Source organism: Pelodiscus sinensis, chromosome 1, assembly GCF_052426305.1.
Source record: "Pelodiscus sinensis isolate ZL-2025 chromosome 1, ASM5242630v1, whole genome shotgun sequence".
NCBI classification, from domain to species: Eukaryota; Metazoa; Chordata; order Testudines; family Trionychidae; genus Pelodiscus; species Pelodiscus sinensis.
Window position 1 is genome coordinate 361,335,760 of NC_143052.1, and position 16,736 is coordinate 361,352,495.

Genomic DNA, 16,736 nt, shown 5'->3' on the forward strand with positions numbered 1-16,736 from the left:
GCAGTCACGCGGGCAGGAGCCAAACGTGGGAAGCAGTCACGCAGGCAGGAGCCAGTGGAAACGTGAGAAGCAGTCACGCGGGCAGGAGCCAGTGGAAACGTGAGAAGCAGTCACGCGGGCAGGAGCCAGTGGAAACGTGAGAAGCAGTCACACGGGCAGGAGCCAAACGTGGGAAGCAGTCACGCGGGCAGGAGCCAGTGGAAACGTGAGAAGCAGTCACGCAGGCAGGAGCCGGTGGAAACGTGGGAAGCAGTCACGCGGGCAGGAGCCGGTGGAAACGTGAGAAGCACTCACGCGGGCAGGAGCCAGTGGAAACGTGGGAAGCAGTCACGCAGGCAGGAGCCAGTGGAAACGTGAGAAGCAGTCACGCGGGCAGGAGCCAGTGGAAACGTGAGAAGCAGTCACGCGGGCAGGAGCCAGTGGAAACGTGAGAAGCAGTCACGCGGGCAGGAGCCAAACGTGGGAAGCAGTCACGCGGGCAGGAGCCAGTGGAAACGTGAGAAGCAGTCACGCGGGCAGGAGCCAAACGTGGGAAGCAGTCACGCAGGCAGGAGCCAGTGGAAACGTGAGAAGCAGTCACGCGGGCAGGAGCCAGTGGAAACGTGAGAAGCAGTCACGCGGGCAGGAGCCAGTGGAAACGTGAGAAGCAGTCACACGGGCAGGAGCCAGTGGAAACGTGGGAAGCAGTCACGCGGGCAGGAGCCAGTGGAAACGTGAGAAGCAGTCACGCGGGCAGGAGCCGGTGGAAACGTGAGAAGCAGTCACGCGGGCAGGAGCCGGTGGAAACGTGAGAAGCAGTCACGCGAGCAGGAGCCGGTGGAAACGTGAGAAGCAGTCACGCGGGCAGGAGCCAGTGGAAACGTGAGAAGCAGTCACACGGGCAGGAGCCGGTGGAAACGTGAGAAGCAGTCACGCGGGCAGGAGCCGGTGGAAACGTGGGAAGCAGTCACGCGGGCAGGAGCCAGTGGAAACGTGAGAAGCAGTCACGCGGGCAGGAGCCGGTGGAAACGTGAGAAGCAGTCACGCGGGCAGGAGCCGGTGGAAACGTGAGAAGCAGTCACGCGGGCAGGAGCCAGTGGAAACGTGAGAAGCAGTCACGCGGGCAGGAGCCGGTGGAAACGTGGGAAGCAGTCACGCGGGCAGGAGCCAAACGTGGGAAGCAGTCACGCGGGCCGGAGCCAGTGGAAACGTGAGAAGCAGTCACGCGGGCAGGAGCCGGTGGAAACGTGAGAAGTAGTCACACGGGCAGGAGCCAGAGGAAACGTGGGAAGCTGTCACGCGGGCAGGAGCCAAACGTGGGAAGCAGTCACGCTGGCAGGAGCCAGTGGAAACGTGGGAAGCAGTCACGCGGGCAGGAGCCAAACGTGGGAAGCAGTCACGCGGGCAGGAGCCAGTGGAAACGTGGGAAGCAGTCACGCGGGCAGGAGCCGGTGGAAACATGAGAAGCAGTCACGCGGGCAGGAGCCGGTGGAAACGTGAGAAGCAGTCACGCGGGCAGGAGCCAAACGTGGGAAGCAGTCACGCGGGCAGGAGCCGGTGGAAACGTGAGAAGCAGTCACGCGGGCAGGAGCCGGTGGAAACGTGAGAAGCAGTCACGTGGGCAGGAGCCAAACGTGGGAAGCAGTCACGCGGGCAGGAGCCAGTGGAAACGTGGGAAGCAGTCACGCGGGCAGGAGCCAAACGTGGGAAGCAGTCACGCGGGCAGGAGCCAGTGGAAACGTGAGAAGCAGTCACGTGGGCAGGAGCCAAACGTGGGAAGCAGTCACGCGGGCAGGAGCCAGTGGAAACGTGGGAAGCAGTCACGCGGGCAGGAGCCAGTGGAAACGTGGGAAGCAGTCACGCGGGCAGGAGCCAAACGTGGGAAGCAGTCACGCGGGCAGGAGCCAAACGTGGGAAGCAGTCACGCGGGCCGGAGCCAGTGGAAACGTGAGAAGCAGTCACGCGGGCAGGAGCCGGTGGAAACGTGAGAAGTAGTCACACGGGCAGGAGCCAGTGGAAACGTGGGAAGCAGTCACGCGGGCAGGAGCCAAACGTGGGAAGCAGTCACGCTGGCAGGAGCCAGTGGAAACGTGAGAAGCAGTCACGCGGGCAGGAGCCAAACGTGGGAAGCAGTCACGCGGGCAGGAGCCAGTGGAAACGTGGGAAGCAGTCACGCGGGCAGGAGCCAAACGTGGGAAGCAGTCACGCGGGCAGGAGCCAGTGGAAACGTGGGAAGCAGTCACGCGGGCAGGAGCCAAACGTGAGAAGCAGTCACGCGGGCAGGAGCCAGTGGAAACGTGAGAAGCAGTCACGCGGGCAGGAGCCAGTGGAAACGTGGGAAGCAGTCACGCGGGCAGGAGCCAAACGTGGGAAGCAGTCACGCGGGCAGGAGCCAGTGGAAACGTGGGAAGCAGTCACGCGGGCAGGAGCCAGTGGAAACGTGGGAAGCAGTCACGCGGGCAGGAGCCAAACGTGGGAAGCAGTCACGCGGGCAGGAGCCAGTGGAAACGTGGGAAGCAGTCACGCGGGCAGGAGCCAGTGGAAACGTGAGAAGCAGTCACGCGGGCAGGAGCCAGTGGAAACGTGGGAAGCAGTCACGCGGGCAGGAGCCAAACGTGGGAAGCAGTCACGCGGGCAGGAGCCGGTGGAAACGTGGGAAGCAGTCACGCGGGCAGGAGCCAAACGTGGGAAGCAGTCACGCGGGCAGGAGCCAGTGGAAACGTGAGAAGCAGTCACGCGGGCAGGAGCCAAACGTGGGAAGCAGTCACGCGGGCAGGAGCCAGTGGAAATGTTTGCTAGCGCACGGCTGGCAAGAGAGGCTCTGGAAGACGGCAGAAGGGAGCGCGATGCGCAGGGATGTTTTGATCCCGACATGCCAGCAGTGACGCGTAACTTGCTGGTATCTGTCAATACAGATGCAGCCTCCTTGTCCGGCCTACAGGGCAGTAGGGAGTCCCGCCACTCACTGAGATGAGCCCACCATCAGGAGGCGCCCATGTACTAACACAGGTCTTGGAAAAATATGCCCAGGGGCCAGAACCGGCCTGCGGAGCACCCGGACAGGACCCTCAGGCACCCAGCTGCTGCGGTTTGAAGTGCAGTCTTGGGTTCTCTGATCTCCCCACCCCAAGCCCAATCCTCAGCTCCTATTGGATTGAAACAACCAGCCAATAGGAGCTGAGAGACGCCAGGGGCAGCACAGGCCTCTCCCCCCTCCCAGAGCTGAGAGCCACTTGGAGGGAGCAGCCTCAGTTTTAAGCATCTGGGGCTGCAGCAGGCAGGGAGCCCAGCCTGCCTTGGGGCTGCTGCAGGTCGGAGATATTTAGGTAGGCACCTCCCAGCCAGAGCCTGTCTCTGGCACCCCTGCCCCTCCTGCACCCCAACTCCCTCCCCCAGGTCACCCTCCAAACCCTCTGCACCCCCCTGCCCCAGGTCACAGCTCCCTCCCAGACTCTGTAACCCCTCACCCAGGCCAGAATCTTCTCCTGCACCCCAATCCTCTGAACACCCACAGGCCAAATCATCCTTCACCCAAATTCCTCCTCAGACCTCACACCACCTCCTGCACCCCCGTCCCTTACCCTGTGCACCCTTCTGCACCCAACCTCCATCCTAGACCCTGCATCTCCTCCACAGAGAAGCGCGGCCCTTGACCACTTTCCCCGTTTTGGGGCTGCCGGGTGCCTGGGGGCGGGGCCGCTCACAGGCCACGTGACTGGGGGCGGGGCCAAGCATGCGCCGCACGCCCAAGGTCGGCACCGGCATGTGCTGCGATCCTGGGCAGGGGCTGCCCAGGTTCCGCACGGCGCCGCCGGGGCTGGGGCTGGGGCCAGGGCTGGCGCGGCGCCCCTGGGGGCGGGGGTCAGGGTCAGCACCAGCACGCGCAGCACACCCGGGGCCGGGGCCAGCCATGCGCCCGAGGCTGGCACCTGCCGCACGCCCGGGGGCGGGGCCAGCCCAGATTGCTCTGCGGGCGCATGTAAAGGGCCCGGCAGGCGCCATGGTGCCCGCGGGCACCGGGTTGGGGACCACGGCTATAGAGTTTAACAACGTAACCAAATTAGCTTGTAGATTCTAAGTCCCTTTCCAGTCTTAGGATATGTCTACACTGCACTCCTCTTTTGAGAGAGGAACGCAAATACAGAGGAACGAAATTGCAAATGAAGCGCAGATTTAAATTTCCCACGCTTCATTTGCATAATTGCGTTCGGGCGCTATTTCGAAATAGCATTTCTTTTTTCAAAATAGGGTATCTAGACGCAGTTAATTTGAAAGAAAATCCTTCTTTCGAAATTACCTTTAACCTTCATTTTATAAGAAGGGTAATTTTGAAAGAAGGGTTTTCTTTCTAAACAACCACGTCTAGACAGCGTTTCTTTTTTCAAAATAGGGTATTTCGAAATAGCGCCCGGACGCGATTATGCAAATGAAGCATAGGAAATCCAAATCCTCACTTCATTTGCAATTTCGTTCCTCTCTGGAAAGAGGAGTGCAGTGCAGACATACCCTAAGTGCCATACGTTATGTACGCAGGCGGGGTCAGCGCAGCTCGAGAGCAGAGCCGTACGATACTGCAGAGAACCGAGAGTTCGCGGGACACGGTCTTCAGCCTCACGCTCTGTCACAGGAGGAACCGTTCACTGCCTCACGTAAATGAGTGCAGCTACTTTTACCTGCATCTGCATAGGGCGCAGAAGACTAGCATCAGAGCGAGGGTCTGAAAGCGATCTGCATGGCCTAGTCTTCCTCAGAGGAAAGCCCTGCTGGGAGGTGGCTTGTCCGCTAGAGCCTTGGGCCTGATCCTACATCTCTAGCCTGCTGAGCTTTGAGCCAGAAGTGCAAGCTGCAGGACTGAGCTCTTCCGAAGTCACTTGCACACCCCAGACAAGGCACGGCAAGACTGTCAGACTCCCCAGCGAAGCTGCACTGGGGGCAACCTTTGGGGATGGTTCCAGAGACTCGCACAAGCAGCAAACAGACCGCACCTGCTGGGGGCCCGCTCTGTGAGCCTGGAAAGTCGCGGCTCCCAACTTTTCTCTCCTCCATGCCTCTGTAGTTAACTGCTCAGGTCTGGCTGAGAGAGGGATGTCTGGGTGGGCTGGGGGAGTGTCTGATGCTTGGGGACTGGCAGAACGGGTGCTCAGTAGCCCCTCCCTCAGTTACACCAGTTCCCTGTGGCCGGAGTAGGCTGGCATGGGGCAGCTGGCACAGCCCATGGCATCCCATGCGCTCTGCTGCCCAGGCAGTGACTTGGCCGCGGTGTCATGCCAGAGAGCAGGGTAGCGCCCTGGTATCTTACAGATGGAGCTGTGGTCTCGGGGCTAGGCAGAGCCCTCTCCCCCACTGGGGGCAACAGCCCCCCGGAAGCACGGGTCCCTACCTGAGACACGTGGGCTTGGAGCCCCTGCTGGCTCACACTCCCGCTGGGGACAGCCTCGCTGCTTGGCCTCCTCCTGCAGGTCATACGCTGGCTGTTCAGCTCCAGGATGCGTGTGGTGATGCCCTTGACGTGCAGCAGGTCATCCAGGGAACTGAAGCCCTTGAGCTCCTGCCAAGAAACAAGCAGGACTCAGCGAGGGCTGGGACCTCCCCGCACCTCTCCACCTGGGGCTCTCTGCGGCCCCTTCCCAGCTCCAGGCGCCTCTCTGGGCTATGTCTACACAACGAGTTTTTTCGGCAAAAAATATGCTAATGAGGGACTCGTTTGCATGAAGCACGATCTCATTTGCATATTTTCTGCCCATCGGTTTTTGCGCAAAAACAAGCAGTGGGGATGTTTCCTTTTTGCAAACCCCCCCTTTTCCGCAAGATCCTTATGCTCCGAGGTTAACGATCTTGCGGAAAAAGGGTTTTTTGTGCAAAAAGAAAACATCCACACTGTTTGTTTTTGCACAAAAACGGATTGGCAGAAAATATGCAAATGAGATCGCGACTCATGCAAATGAGTCCCTCATTAGCATATTTTTTGCTGGCCTCCTGCCATTGACATGCTTGCAGTCGCAGCTCAGCTCACACCTTGCCATCCATGGCCCAGCCCCCTCCGCAGAGGCCGGCTGCCGTGCCCACCGGCTGCATGCACCTCTGGGGTACCAGGAGCTGGGACTGTGCTAGGGATGGGAGAACACAAGGGACTGAAACACCTGGGAAGAGGAATTTTGACGGCTACCTCACAGCCCCTGAACCACACACCAGGCCTTCCACCCTTGTCTCTGCCTTTCGGGGACAGGAACCAACTCCCCAAGCCCCCAGAACTGGGGCCCACACTGACCCAGCTGGGTGCAAGCTCCCTTCCTCTGCCCTGCCCAAGCTGAGCGGAGCAGGAGGGTTTCCAAATTGGATCCAGCAGCAGAGGGGGAGAGACCCCACGGGATGGGGGAAAAGGGGTCTACTTCGAGGGCAGAAAGGGACCTCCCAGAATACAGGGAAAGCTCTAGGCAGATGGCAGCTGCGTGCCTAGACAGGGCAGACTAATCTACGCATCTGTAACGTCTCCCAAAGCCTCAATCTATCACCAGCCCCCGCCCCGCATGGGCTCAAGTGCCTTCACTGAGACAGGGAGAGGGAGATGGGCCCACGCACTGAGCTCAGGACACCCATGCCCCTCGACGGGCTCTTAAGGCAAGTAAGCTGTCATAGGGTAGGGGGAAGGGCCTCTCGTGGACTGGGAACTGGTCAAACGACAGGAGACAAAGGGTAGGAATAAACAATTCGTTTTCTGAGAGGAGAGAGGTAACGAGTGGGGTCCCCCAAGGGTCTGTCCGGGGACCATCCCAGTCAACTTATCTACACGTGTTCTGGAGAAAGGGGGAAAGAGCAGATGATCCCAAACTGCTCAAGGTAGTTCAGACCAAAGCAGCCCGTGCAGAGCTTCCCAATGGTCTTACCACACTCAGCGACTTGAGCCCCCTGGGGGAACGGATCAGTTCAGCCAGCCTTGTGCTGGCTGGGGGCACGTGCTGACTGGTCCCTGGTGACACCAGAATGAGGCATTTGCAGCTTGTTTCTCACCCTCATGCCATTGTCTCCAGAGTATCAGGCACTGCCTGGCTGAACTGATCAGTTCCCTCAGAGGACTCAAACTGAACAGGGCCTGCCTTCATCTCTGCCTGGAGCCAGCAGGGATCCGGGCCCGAGCTCCCCACGCTGACAGCCAGGCAGGCCCCCTCCCACTCACAGACTGCGCCAGGGTCGCTCAAACAGCCCGCACTGTCTGCCCTGCAAGGCCCCGCCAGTCAGGACGCACGGCCTAAGGATGTTAACTAACGAGTAACTGACTAGTCGAGTCGTCGAGAGAATTTCCATTGACGGTTCAACTAGTCGATAGGCACTTCCGCATTCCGCCTTTGAAATGCACAAGAGCCCCCGCTGGGGTGGAACTCTGCGTGCAGCCCGGGGCCAGTCCCACCGACTCCGGGCTCCGCCAGGGCGCTTACCCCTTGAAATGCACAAGAGCCCCCGCTGGGGTGGAACTCTGCGTGCAGCCCGGGGCCAGTCCCGCCGACTCCGGGCTCCGCCAGGGCGCTTACCCCTTGAAATGCACAAGAGCCCCCGCTGGGGTGGAACTCTGCGTGCAGCCCGGGGCCAGTCCCGCCGACTCCGGGCTCCGCCAGGGCGCTTACCCCTTGAAATGCACAAGAGCCCCCGCTGGGGTGGAACCCTGGGGGCTCTTGTGCATTTCAAAGCAGAAGTGCCCGCGTGCAGCCTGGGGTCCCCGCTGATCCCAGGCTCCATGCTGCACTGCTGCTTTGAAATGCCACACAGCACCCGGGGTCAGCTGGGGACACAGCTGACCCTGGGCTCTGCGTGGCATTTCTGCAGAACTTGGGGTCAGCTAGGGACCCCCAGCTGATCCTGGGCTCTGTTCAGCATTTCAAAGTGGCAGCGCCGCACGGAGCCCAGCATTAGCTGGGGTCTCCACAGCTGACTCTGGGTTCCACGGAAATGCCACAGGGAGCCTGGGGTTAGCTAGGGAGTCCCCAGCTGATCCCAGGCTCTGTGCAGCACAGCCGCGCTGAAGTACCCCTCTCTCCCTCCCCACCTTTGCTTCTCACCCTCATGCCATTGTCTCCAGAGTATCAGGCATGCACCTCCTCAGGGGGGAGGGGAGGGGAGGGGAACTGACTAGTCGACTCGACTATCCAATAAACATTTGCTTATCAGATAGCTGACTAGTCCTTAACATCCTTAGCACAGCCTAGCCTAGCCCCATTACTGCCACTCAGAGAGGGGGTCGGCCAGGACCTACAGAGCTCTGACTCAGGGCTGCAGGCCCTCACCTCTGCACTGCTCACCCACTGTGTACTTGGCCTGCAGGGACTTCCCACCCATCAGGCCACTAGCCAAGTTGAGCTGTGCTAAGGGAACTCCTCAGCTAGCAGCCGAGACTCTACAGCTCAGGGCCAAACTCCACCTGTCTTTGGGGTTGCCAACCCGCTATGCCCCACAGGGCTTTGGAGCGGAGCTCGGAGCTGAAGCACAGAGAAGTGGAGCTGCAGGTTTTTGCCTGGAGCTGGAGCGGAGCCAGAGCACAGAAAATCTTGACTGCTCCACGGCTCCAGTTTTGTTTTTTTTCATTTTCAATCCAAAATGAATGATATTTTAGCAAGAAAGTCCTAAATGTGCCAAAGTTTCAGATTGTATAACAATTGATATTAACATCTACTTTACCACTTTACATAGTATGTCACAGTTATTCTCACGTCGGCCGAAATCAAGATTTAAAGTACAGATACAAAATTACAAAGTTTTTTGGAGATATGTTTTATTAAAGAATCAGATAATTATCAGACATCCGGCAGACTGCAGACTGCTCCCACTCTTGTGCCGAGGTTAGGCGAGTAGGTACTCGTGTAGATTAGTATGTGTTTATTTTCAACCTTGTAACATGTAGCCTCGTTACTTCCCAATAATTAATGTTGTAGAACAGTGACAGCATGTACTAACGTTACGGCACATACCAAATTTCATTGATATATCTATATTAAAGTGTTTTTGAGATATTAATTAAAAACTTGGAAAATATTTTCAATATTTTTACCGCAAAATTTCATAAGAAAAACTAACTTGCAATTTATAAATAAAAATGTACATTAATTATGTACATTAAAATACTTTACTTCATTAAAACTGCAAGAAACATGTTACAATATTAAAATATACTTTAATAATAATTTTGTGTAAAAAGAAAATGTGATCATTTTTGTCCAGAAAATCCAAAATAAATTTGAAGTACCTTAAGTGGTTAAGATATCACAAGCAGGTACATTATAAAAATTTTTTAATGCTTTTGTTCATTGCTTTTCGAAGATCATAACAAGAAACATTTGGATGCGGTAGCAGCACAAGAAGATTTGGCCATGGCTGTAACAAAAAAATCAGATCTGCCCCCCATGACTGATAGCTGATTTATGACATCTTTACTTTTGAATTTGAAAATTTGGGCTTTTGGGAAAAGCAAAGAAGAAATCAGCAACATGCAAGGTGGAAAAGGAAGAGAATGGCAAGCTCAAACCATGTAGCTTCAAGACAAGTGAAGCAATGCCGTGAAAAGTTTCAACCTTTGGCAGCCTGTAAAACATAACCATCCTGAAAACTATGTGGCTCTGGTTACAAAAAAGGACCAGGAAGATGAGGCAAAACAGAAAGCTGACGTGACTAAACGACGTTCATCTGGCTCTTTGAAAACTCCTGGAGAAAAATTTTTTTGCGGAGCTTCATCTGAAAAGAAACCCAAAATTGAGCAAACAAAACTTGACTCATATTTGAAGTCCTCAAATGTTACAGTCATCATGGATGCCAATACTTTCCGTGAAGGGCTGATCGAAATGTTTTGCTTGAGTTCAACACCGCTCACTACCTTCAGGCTAAAAAACAAAGGATTCCAAAAAATTGCAGGCGAAATGGGTCGGCAGCTTGGCATTTCAATGGGGCACCATGTGGTTAGTTGTCAGCACAGCTGAATCTGGGCGCGAAGAGCTCAAAAAAAGCTTTGGAGCAAAAATTGTGCTACTTGAAAATGGATGCGGCAACCCGTGGAAACAGAAATTTCCTTGCAATCAATGCTCAGTACTACGAAGAAGGAAAAGATAAAGCTGTGGTAAAAACCTTGGACATAATCGACAGTGAAGGGCATCTCAATTCTGCCGACATGAAAGGTCAAGTAAAACCCACTTTAGAAAAATTTGGGATCAGTGAAATGCAAGTGCTGAGCATCTGCGTTGACAATGCAGCAAACATGATGTGTGCTGTCAAAAATTTCAGCGACGACAATGAAACCATTTCTACCGCTGAGAACAGGGATGTGGACAGAACTGAAGCTATTTTGCCTGATGAAGGAACTAAAGAAATGGATGAAATCAAACTCAACATGGATGCTGCTGCGCAATGGTTTAATGACCCTAGCCTCATACTTCCAACATGGCCTCATGAGGATGACTCAAAAGTCTCTGATGAGGTGTGGTATTCACGCTCTTCAGTTGGCAATCTGGGATGGACTGAACAAAGAACATGCGAAGAAATTACTGGCAAAAATTCGACAAGTCCTTGTCAAACTACAAATTCCAAGTATTCAGTGTTCTGCTTGATCTACATGGGGTAACTCAATCGTTGGATGCTGTGACTCGCTGGGGTTCAACATTTGCGATAATTGATTGGCTTCTCGTTTTTTAATCTTACCGTGAACAAGTGGCTGCTGCTGGAACAAGAGAACTCAAGTTAACAAAAGCTGAATGGGACAAAGTGAAGAACCTGTGAGACCTCTTGGCAAAGCCAAACCAAACAACTGTGAATCTTCAAACTGTCGATGTAACCCCGGGAGTTTTAATGAAGGAACGGTAAAAACTGTCAAAATTCTTACAAGAAAATTGCAGAAGGAATTCTATCCTCCATTCAGAAACGTGAAGAGAAGCTTTTTGACAATATTCATTTCCTTGCTGGAATTTATGTTGACCCACGGTATCAGATTCTTCTTACCTCAAGGGAAATACTAAAGGCAAAGAAAAGGCTCCTTGATATTGCTCGAGGACTCGAAAAACAAAATCTATTGCTACATTTGAATTCAGCGAAAGAAGTTGAAGAAAATGAAACACAACAAAAGGAGTCATCAACAATCGAATCTGCAGTTTCGGAAAGTTCACATCCTTCAGAAATAGAAGGCTGTTCTCAAACTTCCGTCTCCATTCTGAACTTGTTCGAGCGTCCATCCCTGAGACGTCTTCAACCATCACAGGGAAACGGAGACAATTCAAGCACCAATTCTTCAGAAGATGACGACTTCGAAATGGAATTGGATAAACAAGAAAGACACCGGCAAGTTTCTGCGATTCATAATTGTAATGAAGCATTATTCGAGAGAAACTTTTGGGAAGATTGTGAGGCGATGGAGTCTATTGGTAGGCTAAAAGTTAAGTCTGTTTTTGAGGCCATTCACAGCTACCCACACCGCATTCAGGCTGCCTGTAGAATTGCTTCGAGCATGCCAACAACTCAAGCTAGTGTAGAGCGCCTGTTTTCAGCTTTAAAGTTAATTTTAAATGATCTGCGGCAAGCTATGAAAGACGACTTGATTGCTGCAATAATTTTTTACAGATTGAATTATGAATGATTCTAGTTTGTATCATTATTGATGACATTTAAATTGTTTTAAAACCGAATACAAATAATGTTTTTTCAAAATTACAGTATGCGCTTTTTTATTTAGTTAAAAATTAATTTGAGTCGGAGTGCGGAGCGGAGTCAGAGCGTGGAGCGGAGTCGAAGCAGAGCAATTCAAAAATGTGATTGCTCCAAATCCCTGGTGCCCCGTGCTTTGGGACCAGAGATCCAGGGTCGGCAGGGCCTGAAACAGGAAGCGTCTCCACCAGAGGGACCACAGAGCCTGACTCTCTGATGTTTCTTGCAGCTAAGGAACATCTGATGGGGTCTCTTGGTAGCAGGGTCTGTCCCCACAGGAGTAGCTAGCCAGGATCCATTCAAGGACCCAACTAACACGGCCTCCTGCCTCTGGTGGCACAAGAGCCTAATGAGTGCGAGGCAGGCACAGGGTACGACGCCCCGGGAAAGCTCCCTGCCAGTGGAAAAGCGGCTAAAGCACGAAAGTTTGTGGCATTCCCTCAACTCAGCTCTCACTTGGCTGCAGGGCCTTTGGTGCCTTACAGCATCAGAGAGTGGGCCCTGGCACAGCGCCCCACCCCATGCTCCACTGTCCTGCCGCCGGTCTGTCAGCACACACAGCAGACTGTGCAGCTAGCCCAGTGGGAATGCTGCCTCTGCACCGTGTCTGCCCGGCTCCCCCGCACACCTGCAGTCTAGTGACAGGACTGCAGCCAGTGTGGTGTGCAGTGACCACAGCACTGGCCCCCAGGAGCTCTGCGGAAGGTCCTGGAGGAGGGGTAGAGCCAAGCAGGCAGGAGCATGAGCGCAGCAGGGACGAGCAGGCCTTGCATCAAGAGAGACGCGGTCAGAACTGCACTGAGCCCCTGACAATTCCCAGCAGAGCGAAGCAGGGCACTGGCAGCCATCCTACTCTCTCAGCTCCTCACGGACACTTCTGCCGCTGGAGACACCAACCCTCCAGGGTCTCCGGCTCCCTTGCTTCACTGCCTGCTGCTGTCGGTCCATCTGCTCCCAACCTCAGCAGCAGTATCCTTACATCGTATTGGCTTTCCCTCCCTTGCTGCTCACGCCAGTGCTTTCGCCCACCTCATAGACACAGGGCCTGGGGAAGAGCAAAGGGACAGGCCTTCCACAGCTCCCAGGGATTGGCCGAGATGCACAAGGGACTAGATGACTGCTCAGGGGATGAACATGTAGCAGGAAGGGGAGCTGTGTCCACACAGGACATTTTTACCAGATGTATCCATGCAGTGGATCAAGTTATAGCAGCATGAACACCCAAGGGACACTCTCACTCCAGTACAAAGGTGGCTTTATTCGGTTTACCTTGAATCCCTTTCCCTGGGACAAAATCGAAGTCGAAAGAATGCTTCCATAGAGGACAGACCAGTGTAATGGAATAGTTTAAACCTGCCCCCAGCTTATCTACAGAGGGTGCCATAGAATCTCTATGTCCAGCGACTCCAGGCTTTGCTAAGAAGACTACAGGAATAGAAATAACCTGCCAATCACCAAACCAGGATGGGGACAGAGACTGAAATGCTCAGGGAGATTAGAAAGGCCACAAATATACAAAATTCCACCAGTCCTCATACTGACTGGGTACACGGCATCTCAAGGCAGGACGCAGAAAGAAAGTTTCTTGGCACTTCAAACGACTGCTTTTTGGAGCATCTAATACTGGAACCCATATGGGGAGGGGCAATTCCTGATTTAGTTCTAAGAGGAGCAGCAGGAATCCTGTTTCACTGCCTGTCGCAGCCTGGTCCAAGAGACAAATATAGCACAAGCACCTGATCCTGGTGACCATGAAAACAATCAAGTGCAATACCCTTGTGGGGTGAGGAGACCCCACAGCAGCCCGCCAGAAAGGGGAACTGCCTGGTAATGAGGCAGTTAGGTAAATAGAAATTAAAAGGTAAAGCAACAACACTGAAATCCCTGCAGGCTGCATGGAATCTTTTCCAAGGCACGATAATAGAGACTGAACTACAAATATACACCAGAACTTGAAAACCAGAGTAAATGGACTAAAAGGGACACCTGTGCTAAAGAACATAGTCAAAGAAGCAGTGAGAGGCAAAAGAGCATCCTTTGAAAAGTGGAAGTTAAAGCCTATGTAGAGAAATAAAAAGGAGCGCACATTCTTCAGATGGAGTGTAAAAATGTCACAAGGAAGGCCAAACAAGACCTGAAGACCAGCTAGCCAGAGACTCAAAAAGTAACAGCAATTTTTTAAAATACATCAGAAGCAGGAAACCTATTAAGCGTCTAGTAGGGACACTGGATGATCAAGATGCTGAAGGAGAACTCAAGGACACAAGAACATCATAAGAACAACCCAAGGTCCATCTAACCCAGTATTCTGTCTTGCATCAGTAGCCAATGCCAGGTGCCTCAGAGGGAATGAACAAAGCAGGGAATCGTCAAGTGATCTCATCCGTTTGCCCATTCCCAGCTTCTGACAAACAAAAGCTAAGGACCCCATGCCTGCCCATCCTGGCTAACAGCCATTAACGCACCTGTCTTCCATGAATTTATCTAGTTCTTTTTTGAACCTGGTTAAAGTATTTACAACATCCTCTGGCAAGGAGTTCCACAGGTTGACTGTGCACTGGGTGAAGAAAAACTTTCTTCTGTTTGTTTTAAACCTGCTACCTATTAATTTCATTTGGTTATTATGTTATGAGAACAAGTAAATAACTTTTCCTTATTTGTTTCTCTACACCAGTGGTGACTTTATAGACCTCTAGCCGATCCCCCCTTAGTCTCCTCCTTTCTAAACTGCAAAGTCTCAGTCTAATATTTAATCTCTCTTCATATGGGAGGATAAGGGGACTGTGGAGAAACTAAAGGAATTCTTTGCATCAGTCTTCACGGCTGAGGACGTCAGGGCGATTCCCGAACCTGAGCCATTCTTTATAGCGGACAAATCTGTGGATGTCTCAAATTATCAGGGTTTAAAAAAAGAGCTGGATAGATTCATGGAGGTTGGGTCTATCCACGGCTATTAGCCAGGGTGGGTAGGAATGGTGTCCCTAGCCTCTGTTTGGGTGATGGGGGAGGGATCACGTGAGGATTCCCTGTTCTGTTCCCTTCCTCCGGGGCACCTGGCATTGGCCACTGTGGGCAGACAGGGCTATTGGTCTGACCCAGTACAGCCGTCCTTATGTTCTTATGTAAATTGAGGTGCCATTGAGGAGTGTTTGGAAGAAACAGTAATAAGTCACCAGGACCAGACGGGTATGTACATAAGAGTTCTGAAAGAACCGAAACGTAAAACTGCAGAACTACTAACTGTAGTATGCAACCTACTGTTTAAGTCAGCTTCGTAGCCAAACAACTGGAGGGTTGCTAATGGGATGACAATTTTTAAAAGGGCTCCAGAGGTTATCTTGGCAATGACATGCCAGGAAGCCTTACTGTGAGACACACGGATAAACATGATTTTTGGGGAAGACACACAATGTTTTTTGGTGAAGCATGATTTACAGTCTACTAGAGTTCTTTCAGGAGGGTCAACAAGCATGTGGACATGGGGGATCCAATGGACATAGAGCATTTAGATTTTCATAAAGCTTTTGGCAAGGTCCCTCGCCAAAGACTCCTAAGCAAAGTAAGTTGTTATGGGACAAGAGGGAATGAAAACTGGTGAAAAGATAAGAAAGAAGGTGTAAACGGTCAGTTGACAGACCAGAAATAAGTAAGTGTTGTCCCCCAGGGGTCTGCACTAGGTCAATCCTATTCAACATATTCATAAAGGATCTGGAAAAGGAGGTGACCAGTGAAGTGGCAAAATCTGCAGATGTTGCACAACTATCCAAGATAGTTAAGTCCCAGGCAAGAGCTAAAAAAGAATTTCAAAAAATGGGTGACTGGGCAACCAAATGGCAGATGAAATTCAACGTTGATAAATACAAACTAAGGAAAACATCATCCCACCTATGTATACAAAACTAGAAGACTCATGCAGCATGCTTGGGTCCTTCAGGGCAGGGACTTGCAATGCGAGGAGGTGCAGGAGTCGGGACAGAATAGTCTGGTCTCCCACAATATTCTTGCCAACAAGTTGAAGAAGTATGGATTGGATAAATGGACTGTAAGGTGGATAGAAAGCCGGCTAGATTATCGGGCCCAACGGCTCGTGATCAATGGTTCGACTTCTGGTTGGTTTCAAGTGGAGTGCTCCAAGGGTTGGCTCTAGGGCTGGTTTTGTTCAACATCTTCATTAATGACCTGGATGAGAGGATGGATTGCACCCTCAGCCAGTTTGCAGATGACACTAAGCTAGGCGGAGAGGTAGCTATGCTGAAGGGCAGCGACAGGGTCCAGAGTGACCTGGACAGATTAGAGGATTGGGCCAAAAGAAATCCGATGAGGTTCAACAAGGACAAGTGCAGAGTCCTACACTTGGGACGGAAGAATCCCAAGCATTGTTACAGGCTGGGGACCGACTGGATAAGTAGCAGTTCTGCAGAAAAGGCCCTGGGGATTACAGTGGATGAGAAGCTGGACATGAGTCAACAGTGTGCCCTTGTAGCCAAGAAAGCTAATGGCATATTAGGGGGCATTAGAAGGAACATTGCCAGCAGATCCAGAGAAGTGATTATTCTCCTTTATTCGGCTTTGGTGAGGCCACATCTGGAGTATTGTGTCCAGTTTTGGGGGGGCCCCCCCACTACAGAAAAGATGTGGACGCAGCGGAGAGGGTCCAGCGGAGGGCAACCAAAATAATTAGGGGGCTGGAGCGTATGACCTACGAGGAGAGGCTGAGGGATTTGGGTCTGTTTAGTCTGCAGAAGAGAAGAGTGAGGAGGGATTTGAGAGCAGCCTTCAACTTCCTGAAGGGAGGTTGCAAAGAGGATGGAGAGAGGCTGTTCTCAGTATTGACAGATGGCAGAACAAGGAGCAATGGTCTCAAGTTACAGTGGGGGAGGTCTAGGTTGGATATTAGGAAAAACGATTTCCCTAGGCGGGTGGTGAAGCACTGGGCTGGGTTCCCTAGGGAGACCTAAAAAAGAGTCACCATGGCTTAACCACCATGTAAAAGAAGCAGTGAGGGACAAAAAGGTATCTTTTAAGAAGTGGAAGTCCAATCCTAGTGAGATAAATAGAAAGGAACATAAACACTGTCAAATCAAGTG

The 16,736-nt window shown here is 52.5% G+C and overlaps 1 protein-coding gene across 1 annotated transcript in view; it reads right to left on the reverse strand.

Annotated features, from left to right (window-relative positions):
* The window catches only part of LOC102454662 (ribosomal RNA processing 8), a 77,346-nt gene that overhangs the window by 49,621 nt on the left and 10,989 nt on the right, over positions 1 to 16,736 (reverse strand). The window contains exon 2 of the mRNA XM_075918507.2: positions 5,360 to 5,527. Coding sequence (XP_075774622.1) covers positions 5,360 to 5,527 — 168 coding nt within the window. The remainder of the gene's footprint in view (positions 1 to 5,359; positions 5,528 to 16,736) is intronic.